At 32.2% G+C, this 13,443-nt stretch overlaps 1 protein-coding gene across 1 annotated transcript in view; it reads right to left on the bottom strand.

Annotated features, from left to right (window-relative positions):
• The window catches only part of LOC100576428 (lateral signaling target protein 2 homolog), a 38,759-nt gene extending 25,940 nt beyond the window's left edge, over positions 1–12,819 (bottom strand). The window contains exons 1-2 of the mRNA XM_006558301.3: positions 9,349–12,819; positions 4,983–5,244 (exon numbers count right to left, since the gene is read on the bottom strand). Coding sequence (XP_006558364.1) covers positions 4,983–5,244; positions 9,349–9,727 — 641 coding nt within the window. The 5' untranslated portion in view covers positions 9,728–12,819. The remainder of the gene's footprint in view (positions 1–4,982; positions 5,245–9,348) is intronic.
• Positions 12,820–13,443: the final 624 nt, after the last annotated feature.

The raw sequence follows: 13,443 nt of genomic DNA, 5'->3' as shown, positions 1-13,443 counted from the left end.
ACAGATTGAGAATCGCTGTCCCAGTCTATCCAACTCGAAGATTAAAGGAAAGCAAAGGAAAAGCAAATGCCTCATGTAATCGTGAAAAGATACAACTCGTGGTCGTGTTCTCCATTATCCAGTGCAATATCTCACGATATTGAATACTATATTGTAGAGTAGAGATATAAATCTACAGGGAGATCCGTAAATTATATACAATTGCAGGAGTACTAGGTTAAGTTTAAGTGATTCAAGACGTAAAAAGAAATAAAAAATTCATCTTTTCCAAAATAATTATAAAAAGTGACAAAAATTTACATTTATCCAATCGATTTTTTTTAAGCTTTCATAACAATACGAATATATGCAAATACACGGATTCAACTTTACTTTTATTCTTAATTTTCTGGAATTAAAAAAAAAAAAAAAAATTAACACTTTTGCTTCGAGAGTTTTGATCAAAATTAATCTTTCAACTCAATGCAATTTTATTCTCTTTTCTATTTTATATTTTAATTTTTCTTGTATATAATCACTTGTTTTCAGGATATCAGGGAGACACTCTGTGTAAAGTTCCCAAAACTAAAATTGAAATTAATATTTAATAATTTCCTAAGATCTACGCCGAAAATACTTGAATGCAAGAGTGAAACTTTATAACATTGACGAAGTTTCGTTCAACCGTTAAATATTTCAATACACTTTTGCAATCTATGTCTTGGAAGAAGACCCACTATTAGCACAAAGTAAAATACTGTATTATACTTTGCAAACTAAATCGATATTTGTAGTTGCTCGACTAATAAATTAGAAGTTGTGATATCGACATTTGATATGTCAGAATTTTAAACATTATCGAAAACGATTAATTTTATTTAAAGAAAAATTACATTTATGATGATTATATTGAAATGATAAATTTTGATAAAATTTCTCTAAAATTTAAATTCTAGAGATGAAATTAATGAAAAATTTTAAACAGGAAGTTTAATTTTGAATAAAATTATTATCATAATGATCTTATTGAAAGTGAAATTCTAACAAATAGTATAAATAATAATTTCAATCAAAACTTTAATTTAGTGTTTGTTTAAATAGTTCAAAGAAATTTAAGATATAATTTAATACACGATATTTAAAATTTTAATAGGAAATCCGGATTTTAATCACGTGACAGATCGATTTCCTCGAGAAAGATTATTTATATCGTTTACGTATTCTTCAAAGCATTTTTTTTTTTCATGAAATATTTATTAAATTTCGCAAAGAAAATATTCCATGTGTCTCTGGGATAGGTGGAACTATATTGTATATTTTTACATTCATTACGTTTTATTTTTTAATTAAAATATCCTTTATACAACGCATAGATTTGAGACATTTTAAAATTTTGTTTTATTAAATGAAAGATGAAAAATGTATATCGATTATATGTTTCATTGAATTAACAAATAATAAAGTTTTTTAGGATTAATAATATTAACAAAATTATACATAAATAAAATACGATATAAAAAGATAAATATTTCAAATCAAAAGTGTATTAAAAAAAAAAAGATTTCTAAATAAAATTATATATTAATCCTCGAAAAATTTTCTGAATTACATTTGTTACAAAAATAATGGAACCTTTGAAATTGAATTATATAGAAAAAAATATTGCTATTTTATTTGATTAAAACCTCGATATATCTAATTATAATAAATTTTCCATTTAAATATAGAAATATATTGCAACTGTTATAAACAATAAAATATTTTGCAAATTTTATTATTGAAATTTGACAATTCGACAATTGCGAAAAATAAAAAAATAATAAAAATAAAAATAAGTTTTCAATTTGTTACAAAACTAATAAGCTTCAAATATAACCTATAAATGATCAAGAAATATAATTATCTTTATATACCTTGATTTCATTATTGAAATTCTCATTGAATCTTTGTATAAAGCTTTATCGATAAAATTAATCGAATATCAATTTTTTTGATATCAATGAATTAATTCACTTAATGACAACGTGTTTTCTTCGTTAAGAAATTAATGAACGCGTTGTTATATTTGCCATCGTTCCTAATCCTTTAACGGGTTAATCCATAATTAAAAGACGTTTCAACTTTCGTACAAGTGGCTCGATCCAGAAATGTGTCAGACAAAGCCGCCTGATAAAACATCTGACGTATTCGTAATATAGGTCATGCCATATTTTTCAAGTATTACTTTTTAAACTGAGATTAAATGAAGAAAAGCGTATATATATATATACACACGTCCTGTGTATAATCAAGTTGCACGTGTACATATTTCAACACGTCTTATAAACTTGAACAAGAGAAACCGATATCTATCTTATAGGTTATGTTATAGACCGATATCGATAAAATGAAAATGTCAACTCGTAAAATTTAAAGAAAAAAAAAAAGAACCTGAAGAATAATTTAATACATTTTATTTAATCTTCGCGAATTAAGTGAAATTATCAACACTGATACACTTTTATAAATATATAATAAATAAAATTTAAATAAATATATATATGTATGTATATATAGCGTGAGAAAATTCGCGATTGTATAACGAGAATAAAGATTAATGAGGAGGAGTAGAGATGAAATTGGAAGGAAAATCAAGGAATCTTGGAAGAGAATAAGATCGTAATTGGAGGAATCATGATAAAAATATGGATAGAGGTGCTTCAGCGTGCGGCAGCTTGTAAGGGGAGAGGAGTGGGGGAACCACATCATTACATCGAACAAAAGGAGGACTATTGTCGATCTTATGCCAACTGTATACGCTGTATATAAACATATTATTGCTTTGGCTCGTGAAGAAACGTGTTGTTTCTGTTGTCTTTTAAATCTGCTGGAATTGTAAGTGGTATATTCCAATGATAAGTCAGATTTTGGTATATATATATATATATATATATATATATTGAAACTGATAATGTAGAGAGAGATTAAAAATAATTTTAATATTTCTTTTAATTTCGTTCGAGAAAGGTATGAAAGTATTTTTTGAAGAAAATTTCTTAAGAAAAAAAAATATTCAATATGTAAATTTATAAATTAATGTTTCCTACACAAAATTCGAACTATTTATCCGCATGAACGTAACATAATTTCAAAGATAGAATAAAAATAATCAAAGACAAAACAAATTTTAATCGTTAAATAAAAAAATCATACATACTTTTTACGTTACATCGATATTTAATCGATATTCATAAACTTGTTTAAATTTTTCACTGCATAAAATGTATGAATTTCAAATTTTAGTTTTTTTTTTACGATCTTTCATTTCCAATAAAATATATCTTCGCTTTATTAATATAAAAATTAATCAACGAAAATTAAAATTATAATTACAAAAATTACTATGTAAAAATTAAATTAAAAACAACTGAAGTGAAATTTATCTTCGTATGTGCAAAAATCGTGCATATCCTGAGTAACGTTTGAAATGAAAATGAAACAGAAAAAAAAAAAGAAAGAAAGAAAGAAAGAAAGAAAGAAAGGAAGAAAAAACTCGATCGTCGAAGCGGATTGATGAAAAAGTAAATGCCTGCTGGCAAAATAACGTCTCTCCTCTTGATCTTTTCCACGTAACAACCGTCACCGACAATCTGAGTTTCATTACACGGTCGAATACGCTTTGTTCGCCTGGCGATCCTCCTATGAAATGGTATTGGATGGAACATCTAACGAAGAGACCAACGATGTGCAACTACGCACCGACGATGACCCAGTTCTGCAGTATATTGCACTTAAATCGAGTTCCTCCCCTCTCTCTCTCTATCTCTTTCTCTCTTTCTCTTTTCTTCGCAAACACGCCCACGAATGTCTCCTCGTCTCATCCTTTGAAATTGCAATGTTGCAAAGGGGTATTTGTACCAGACGGAAATAAACAGGGTACAGTGTGAAAGTTGAAGCGATATTTCCAGGGTTTTTAACGTTTGAGAATCGAAGAAAAATGTTTGATTATTTTTGTAAAACGTTTCGAATCACGATTTTTATTATTTCTTTATTTATGAAATTTTGTAATTGTTCATGATGAATGATTGGTGGTAATTTTGTTCTTGAAATTATCGTTCATAATCTTTCAAATTTTTATTTTCAATTCAACAAATTATTTTGCTATTTGTGAGTTTCAATAACTTTATCATCCCTAAAATTTTGGGACACGAAAATTGCGAAAATTTCTCGAGTCAAAATTACGAAAATTATTTTATTAAACTACTTCGAAATAGTTTTAATTCTAACCTACAAATTTCACCACTCTCTAAATTACAACGTTGGAATATTGAAATTGCAATTTAATAATAATTTCATAATCAAATTTTTCAATTCGAAATCGTGAAAATTATTTTATTAAACTTTTTTTTTAAATTAATTTTAATCTTAAACGATCATTAATATAATAATAACAACAAATTCTTTTTCTATATTGTAAAATTTTAACGTGACATTTTTTCTTTCTTATTGCATTTCTGATGAATTTAATCATCAGAAGATGATGAATTGAAAAAAATTCGAAAAAAAAATAATTAAATATTATCGAATGACGTATTAACATTTCCAATCATGAATGAAACACTTAATAAATACATCAATGCTGATTAATAATTATCATGATATAATTTGTTTCAGAGATACAAAGCGATTGTTATCAAGGAATAAAGATAATTACGTGCTACAATATACAAATACAATAATTTAGAAAATTAGATCCATCCATAAGGATCTAAAATAAGAAAAATAATTGAATAATAGAAAAATGAGCATCAAATATTATTAAAAAGATAAATCACTTTGTATTCTGTAAAATTAATCGATTTAAAATTTTTTTATTTTTCTCCCAAATCTCCACACTATCCCTAAAATATCGTTGCATAGGTTTAAAATTCTTAAATTTTATCATCATAGAAATTTTCTTGATGATACGAATGATTTGACACGTGTAAACAACACAATAAATAGTACGAGTATTAAACACTTACAATTGAGCGGTACTTTGGGGAAAATATGAGGCACTTCGGTGCAACTGTGGATATTCACAGGAATCGCTGAGAGTTTCTCGAGTCCTTTCAAAGTTTATCAATGCGAGGTCTTGATCACCATCCATCCCGAAAAGCTCTAAACGCGAATCAAGACCGGTCGGCACGTCTTGGATCACGCCGTGAAGGATGTGCGGGCTTTTCGAGTGTTTGCGCTTTTTTTTTGGGCGCCGTGGACTCTCTGACGCCCTCCGCCGTGTTTTACCTGCAACAATGCAACATTTATTTCCATTTATCACGATGAACAAATGCGTTTGAAATTGTTGATGACAATCGAACGTGCAAGTCGATTTTATTCCTCGAGAAATTACATTCAGAAGAAATAATGGTTTAAATTTTCAATCGACAGATCAACACCGAGTCAACACTGGAATTATGAGAGTAAATATTGATCGAGACTCAGAGGAAGAGGAATCTTTGAACTGTGCAAGTGATTTTCAAAGAATTTGTATACCGATCGCTCCCTCAAACCCTTGTGAAAATATTCAAGCATATTAATTTTTTTTTATTCAACAGAATCCCGATTATTGGAATTTCTATTAATGGAACAATCAATTATCATGTTTCGAAGATTTTTTTACCCTTTTGATGGAAAAACAGAGTCGATTTATTCGAATAACTGTGACATTTTCGATTCCAATTTTTTATTATTTCGATAAAATCATTTGAAATTAATAATTTACAAGATATAAAAATTGATGAAATATTTTTTACTTAACGCCAATAAAATTTTTTTTTGTATCAATTACATTATGATCTTTCATCAATAAAATATATATTTTTATTTGGAAAGAGATTGACATCAATAAGACAATTGAAAATGTTGGAAATTGAGTTTATAGAGTAGAAATTATGTGTTTAAATTTTAGGATAAATTTTATGGACGTTACAACGTTATCATTGTATTTATCGATTCAAGCTTTACACAAACTATTTCCTTGACGTAAGCCAACCCTACGTCAAAATATAAATTACATAGGCGCACTTTACATAGAGTGAAATTTATTTTTACGTCTAAGTTAAACTTAGACACATTGGAGGCATTAAAAATGAATATAATGTGTATTTAGAAATTTTGAAATTTCATATAAAAGATATTTATCATAAAATGTACAATCATTACAGAGTAATAGTTTTAGAGCAATTTTTCTATGAATACTCAATTTTATGTAACTTCTCATTTAATGGTATAATAAATTTTATAAACTATTCTAACAAAAGTTAATATTATGATGTATTTGATCTATTTTGAATATGCAGAAATTATAATTTAACAGTCAAATTATCAATCAATAATATATTTCCATATATATATTACACATGAATTATTAGGATTGAAACCTGGTATCGTGAAAATTATTATTATATAAATTATATATAATTATACTTCTATCTCACTATTATTAATTTTGTCAAAAGTCAAATTTTAGAAATTACGAAAATATCTGAAATCGATCAATTTGAATAACTCGATTAAATAACAATGTAATATAATGTGCAAATATGATTCATAAAATTTTCACTCTTTCGAATTTGAAGATAATTATTTGTACGTCACGAAAAAAATTTTTTTCTTTAAAACAATCTGCAACATTTGCAAAATATTCTTGTTTGAGCTGTATACTTTTTTTTCCAACCAGTGTATAACATCATAAAATAAATTCACAATTACTATGTCTCATCACGTTGCGCATTTACGAATAAACAATGGCGTGCTTAATCGTGCACACTCTCTCTCAGTATGCAAAACATGAATAGAACATTGATTAATGATCCATATATCTACAGTTGACAAAATGAATATTTAATTCTATTGCTGGTAAAGTTTCATTAAACACAATTTCCAATTACGATAATAACACGACTGTAAACTGTTTTGAAACTGTTTGCAAAATGTGTATAAAATATCATGTTTTTTTTTTTTTTCGTGATCTTGTTTCGTCCAAAACGAACTCACTTTTCGATACATTCTCGTCACGAGAGAGAGAGAAAGAGACTAGTAATCGGTCGATAATAATTTCACGAAGATCTAATGGAAAGCATGAATATTTGAATTTCTGTTGGAAAATGATTTTCATCAGATGCCCTTAATAACCTTTTTCGTTTGTGGCTGTGTTTGTGCGTGGGTCGATCGTGGGTCATTAGTCCTCTCTCTCTCATCCATTTTTCATTTTCGCTCGTTTTCATCCCACAAATCTCGTAAAGAAATTGTATCGAGTGATTGTCGCCATCTTGACAACATCCATATTGACGATATTTTTACGAATTCGTTTTTGTTCGTTCCATTTTCTTTTTTTTCTTTTTTTTTTTTTATAGGAATGAAATATAAAAAATTGTATTAGAATTGTTTTAAAAGTTACATTTGAGATTTGTTTTCAAAATCTTCATTTTGATTTTAATGATCGATTTTTTAGATATATTTTTTAGATAACTATGCTTATATGATTTAAGTATGATTTTGATTTTGATTTTTTTTTCTAGAAAATTATCAAGTCATCAGATTATTAATTGTAAAAAATAATTTATAATAATAATCGAACTTGTTAATTTTCTAATATTATTAATTAATAAATTTTATAAACAATTTAATAAGTAAAAAAAAATCGAATTTGTGATTAATACATACAATTAATAAATTAATGATTTTTATATTTTTACATTTTTACATTTCTCAAAATATAAATATTTGTGATAAAATATTTTAATTAATAGAATGATATTAATAATATTATATATATTTGAATATAGATAAAATTTGAACAAATTATCATTGTCAAATTTGATGATTTTACTATACTATTATCTAAACTAAAAAAAATATAAATATAATTCTTGGATCATCATCAGCCAATTCTAATATTTACTTGTACTACTTACTTATACTTATACTACTGAACAGACTTCTCACTTTGATTCTTTTCCACTTTGAATCGTCCTTTGATACTTTTGAGTATCTCCTCGAAGAGAATGCAATACTGATTTCAAGTGTCATTAAATTGAATCAGTAAATGAAAACCAATAAATTTCAAAAGGCAATACATTCTTAATGTTAAATTGAAGCGTTAAATTAATAATACGAGATGGAAAAAAAAAAAAAGAAAAAGTGTCATCCACTTCAATTTCGAATAATTTCTATATGCTCCACATATTGATTCGTCCATCGATGCAGTCCACCGAGAGAGAAACTAAATCCAATTAAATGATTTAATATTCGATAATCGCGGGGTTAATTAATGCAAATTTTCTTGCATGCGTCCATTATATTCCCTGCTCTCTGTTCTATTTCCTGTATTATTTCGTTCGTTCCTTTTTTTTCATTCAAGTGAACAAACACAAAACGTTGCAACTTTTCACAAGAATTATTGAACGTTTCAGAATTATGGGACAAAATGGGGAGAAAAGAGTTGTGAAAGATTTTCTTTAAGAAGAAAAATCTTTAAGAGGCGATTTAACCTTCAAACAAACACTCCCTTTTATGGGTATTGTGCTGTTTCAAAGGGATAAAGAGAATTCAGACAAAACACGAGTGAAACAGTCAATCAGACCATTAAAGTCTGCTGTGGAAACTTTTAAAGAGCACCTTGGATATTGTTGCAACCTTCTCAAACTGATCCCCTTTAACATTAATTTGTCAAAGATGCATAGAATAAGCCATACAGATATATTGATAAACGAATAATAATTGATCTTTTATATGAAAATACAGGAAATATATAATATAAATTATACTTCTGTTTTTAATATGATCATATTTTGTATAAGAGAATTATTGTAATATTATACAATATTTAGAGTTTAATCTTAATATGCTTTTATTATTGAAAGAAAAATCTTTGAACTTTAATTAAACTTATTACACAATAAAGTAGAAATTTTAGGTAAAGACAATTGTTAAGTTAATTTCCATCCTTCAACTTTTAAGTGAAATTAGAAAGTTTTTTTAAATACAAATGTGACATTTTAACTATAATAAAATCTCAAAGATGTACAGATTGATTATAAAATAAAAATGTTCACCTAACAACAGGTTTAAAATATTTAAGAAAATTAAATACAAAACAAGCATAATTTCTTTATATTATACATAAAACCAAAAAGAAATCTATGGATCCTAATTCCTCTAATATATGATAGATAACAAATCACTATATATTTTTTTTCAATGCTTAATCCTACTACTTGGCAATACACCTCATCAATTTCACACGAAACCTCTTCTATATCAAAAGAATTCTGGTTGTAAAACGTTCTGAATTGAAGTTCTCTCGTAAGAAAAAGGGAGCACAATCAAGTTATCTTAATGACTCACCATGATGCCCATTGTGCCGGTGATGATCGGTGGCCGCCTCGTCGATGAAGTCGTTGCACGGCGCCGAGTCGTGCCTCCTGCGATGATGATGGTGGTGGTGGTGATGGTGGTGATGATGATGATGACTCTTCCTTCGATGTTGGTGGTTAAGGGAGGAGGAGGCGGTCGACGTCGAGGTGAGTCTGAGCCGGCGAGGGCTGGCCGGCGCGCTACCGGAACGCTTGCCCAAGGCCGAGGATGCTTTGATCGCCTCCACCTTGGTCTCGACCAGGGCGGCGAGGACGGCCTCGAGGCGTGCCACCTCCATACCACTGCCACCATCGTCCGTGGACACTGCCTTGTCAGCGACATCGGATGTGGACGGAGTCACCGTCATCATCTCTTCGCCTATCCGGGCCACATTACGTTCACCGGCCTCGATTGCGACCACTTTGTAATAGGAACCGTCGCGGGACTTCTCCAAGGCCCGCTGACCGAACGGTCACAAAACACCGGAATCCTCCCCCTTCCCCTCCTCCTTCTTTCCACTTTCTTCCGCGGCACTATCCACTGAAAGATCTCGAATGAATCGGGACAACATGTAGCCGACTATCTTCTCTCTTCTTTCATCTTGCGGAGAATCTCTAATCAAGAATAGATTTCTCTACTTTACCGATTGCCTCGCGATTACCGACCGAGTTTCGAGAAAAACGATTATTATTATTATTATTATTATTGGTTTCATCCCTTCGAAAAGTTTTCTCCAAAAACTAATTTTTCTCAACGATTTTCGAAGTTGATTCGATGATTTGATGATGATCGATGCCTGTTCAGTAACAAGAGGATCGTTCCGCGTGCCTCGATCGATGGGGTTCAATGGGAGAAGTTAATTAGACCATTAAGCGACTCGAGAGGTTCCGTTCGACCGAGCCTTTCCAAGTAAATATAAGATAATTTCTTCCTTCTTGGTCGAAAAGATTCTTCTGTCTTTGTTTTGGATTAGATTTCCCTTCTCGAGACATCTAGTTGAGAACAATATTCTCTTTTCTTGATGTTGTTCCCATGAACAACAAAGTTTGTTTCGTACGAATCAATTTATTTTTTTCAAAATTCAAATTATTTATACATCTCCTATTTTCTTTACCTTTTCGCATCTCGTGGCTCGATTTACCACGAATTCGAGGAGCAACTCGAACTGTAACGCCTCGAACTTAATCCCCGTTTAAACACGAATAAAGAACGCGCTCGACGGCCCCTGAATAAGAGCTTTCCGCCGCGACCGCCTCAAAGAATCTTAACCGATCAACGATCCACCGCACTATCTGACGACAGTTATGAAAAAGAGGACGCGCGATAAATCGGCGAGTTCATGGCTGGTTACACACCGATGTTTAAGCGGATTTGTCCCCATCCCAACTCGACACTTTTCCGTCACTCTCACGTCATTGAGTTCTTCTCTTTTCGTCGCTCGAGCAAGACCCATTCAGCTGGTTCACCCGTCGCTTCTTCCAACCGATTGGCCAGAATTAGTCACACTCCAGACACACATCTGGTCGATCGATCATTCGATATTTCCGTTCCACTCGAAAGAGATGGAAGAATTAGTACCGTTGCAATCGGTTCCCCAAGTGTTTGCTTCGAGAGCGATTCAGACAGATCGAGAGAGAGCTACGAAGCGTTGACCGTGGTGACGTTCTTACGGAACGATGAAAGAAAGGAACCGGCAGAAGTGGCGGGGTGACTCGTTCTCGCGTGGCCAACTTCCCTCGACCCTTCCTGCCTTCTCGCGTACCTAATGACCTCGTTCCTTTGTGGAGCTCGAAACGTAGCTTGGTCGAAACACGTAGCCATGTCAGGCAGCGTTCGTTGTGGAACACACCAGTGTTCGTGTCAAGTGTGTTGTCGAAACTGAGAGAGAAAGAGAGAAGCTACCTACTCTAAATTATCACCGAGTATCCACGATGAAGATTCATTCGCGTTATTCTCATCCCTGGAACCTCGTTGACTCGATCGATCACGAGGATAGAGAAATTTGATCACAAGTCGACACATTTCTCTTTTTAGGGTCAACTAGATTGTCGAAGCATCCAGTCACTTTATATATATACATATACATCGACCAAGTTCGTTAATGCAAAACTTTTTTCAAGTTCGATTTTGAAAAGTAATTTCTTCTTCGTCAGCTGAGTTGGATCCTATGCATTCTTATCGGGTGATTGATCGCCTCTTACGTAGGGAGCACGTAATCCCATTTCACTCGCAAATATTCCCACTAAAATATTCTTTCTCTATCGCGTGACGATCGACACGGAGAGACTTGCGAGCTGGTTGCTCGTTAACAGTGTCCTTAACAAGCCCCCAGTGGCGACGAACGAAAGAGGTGGGACGTTGATGGGCAATCGAAACGAGCAACCCGTTGCCTGCGAGGCTCGAGCGCAAGAGTGCTCCTCGTTTGACCTATTAAACTCGGTAAACATTGATGCGGCCCTCGATACAAAACGATCCCGACCGAATCCCCAATTTACACGCCGTGTCCATTAATCACGTTTCGAGACACGCCAACGCATCACGAGCCATCCATCCATCCATCCTCGTTCCAACATCCGTTCTACCGATAAACTAGAAATCGTGTCGCAACGTGTATCGGCCGAATCTCGCTCGTCGAGACGCGAGCCGCGAAATCCGCAGCAATAATCGAGTTACGCACGACGGGTTGCGTCGTTCAGGGGCACTCGTGGCACACGAGTGATTCCCGGCGGATCCATAGCTGGGGTGGCGTGACGAACGTATTTCGGTTGCTCGTGCACAGGTGAAGATTCTTTTCTTTTCTTTTTTTTTTCTTTTTCTTTCTCCTTTTCCTTCCTTTTTCTTCCTTGCGACGGACACGTCACCTCGAGCACGTTGCCACTACGCTGGCTGGCACGTAATTCGCTAGTACGATGCGTGTCGGCGCGGTGGCGCGGTCTACGCACATCCCAGCAGGGGAACTGCGTGCGCGAGTAGTAGCGATCGCCCGAATACTGGGAAGCGTGGTGGAGCAGACAGGGTTGGTAGGCAGGTGGCCGGTCTGGCAGGGATGCGTTCAGCCCTACCCCTTCCTAATGCCACTTCCACCACCAGATGCCACCCTCCTTTCGCCTCCCCACGGACGCCCCCTCCGGCGACCTCCCTTTCTGCCCATAGTGCGGTCACCTTTGCCTGTAATCGCGGAGATTTTTTTTTTTCTTTTCTTTTCTTTTCTTTCTCTTCCTATCTTTGCAAACGGTATTAAGAGGTTTGAGGAAAATTGTGTAAAGGGTGGGATTCGTATTGGGAATTTGGGATATCGAATTTGTTCCAGTAATGATGCAGTGGATTCTTTTTTAAGGTAATGGATGATATTTGTGGGATTTTGCTGGGGATTAGAAAGGTTTGAGGGGATAAAGAGGAAATTAATGAATTTATTTGGTAATGTCGTGTATCTAGTATTTGATATTTGGATTCTTTGGACTCGTTCAAATGTGTATTAGGGAAAAGTTGAATTAATTGTGAATTATTATTGAATTTATTTGGAAATGAATAAATAGATTTGATATTTTTAAGATAAAATGGAGAATAAAAAGGAGGAATCTACTCGATATGAGATAGATTTTGAAAAAGAATATTTTTCCTTTCTTATTCACTTTTGTTTAAATATTGTGAATATCATTAAGGTTTAAGATTAATATTGATTAATATTGTTTGACATTATTGAATGTTTGTATTTAATAATGAATACATTAATTTTTTGTACAATAATTAGCATTAAATAAGTGGAATTTATGATTTTATTAATTAAAATAAGTATTTTATCGTATTGCGAATTATTGAAAATGAGATAAATCTTTGCAACTTGACTTTTCCTTAGATTCCTCACGTACTTTAACCTTTCATTCTTGTCGATATCTCCTTTCACTATTTCAGCAGGAACATGTTCAGCCTATAAAAATCAAATCACAGGATAAATCTTCTGGGATTATCTTTTAAATTGTATCACAGGAAAACAACTACCAATGTTAATGATTTTATTTTATAACCCATTGATCATAAAAATTCTAAATATAGAACACATATCAAATTTTAATTTATACGCAATGA

This window comes from Apis mellifera, linkage group LG12 (assembly GCF_003254395.2).
Source record: "Apis mellifera strain DH4 linkage group LG12, Amel_HAv3.1, whole genome shotgun sequence".
Taxonomy (NCBI): Eukaryota; Metazoa; Arthropoda; class Insecta; order Hymenoptera; family Apidae; genus Apis; species Apis mellifera.
The sequence above is the reverse complement of the archived record's forward strand: the minus strand, read 5'-3'. Positions and strand labels throughout refer to the sequence as shown.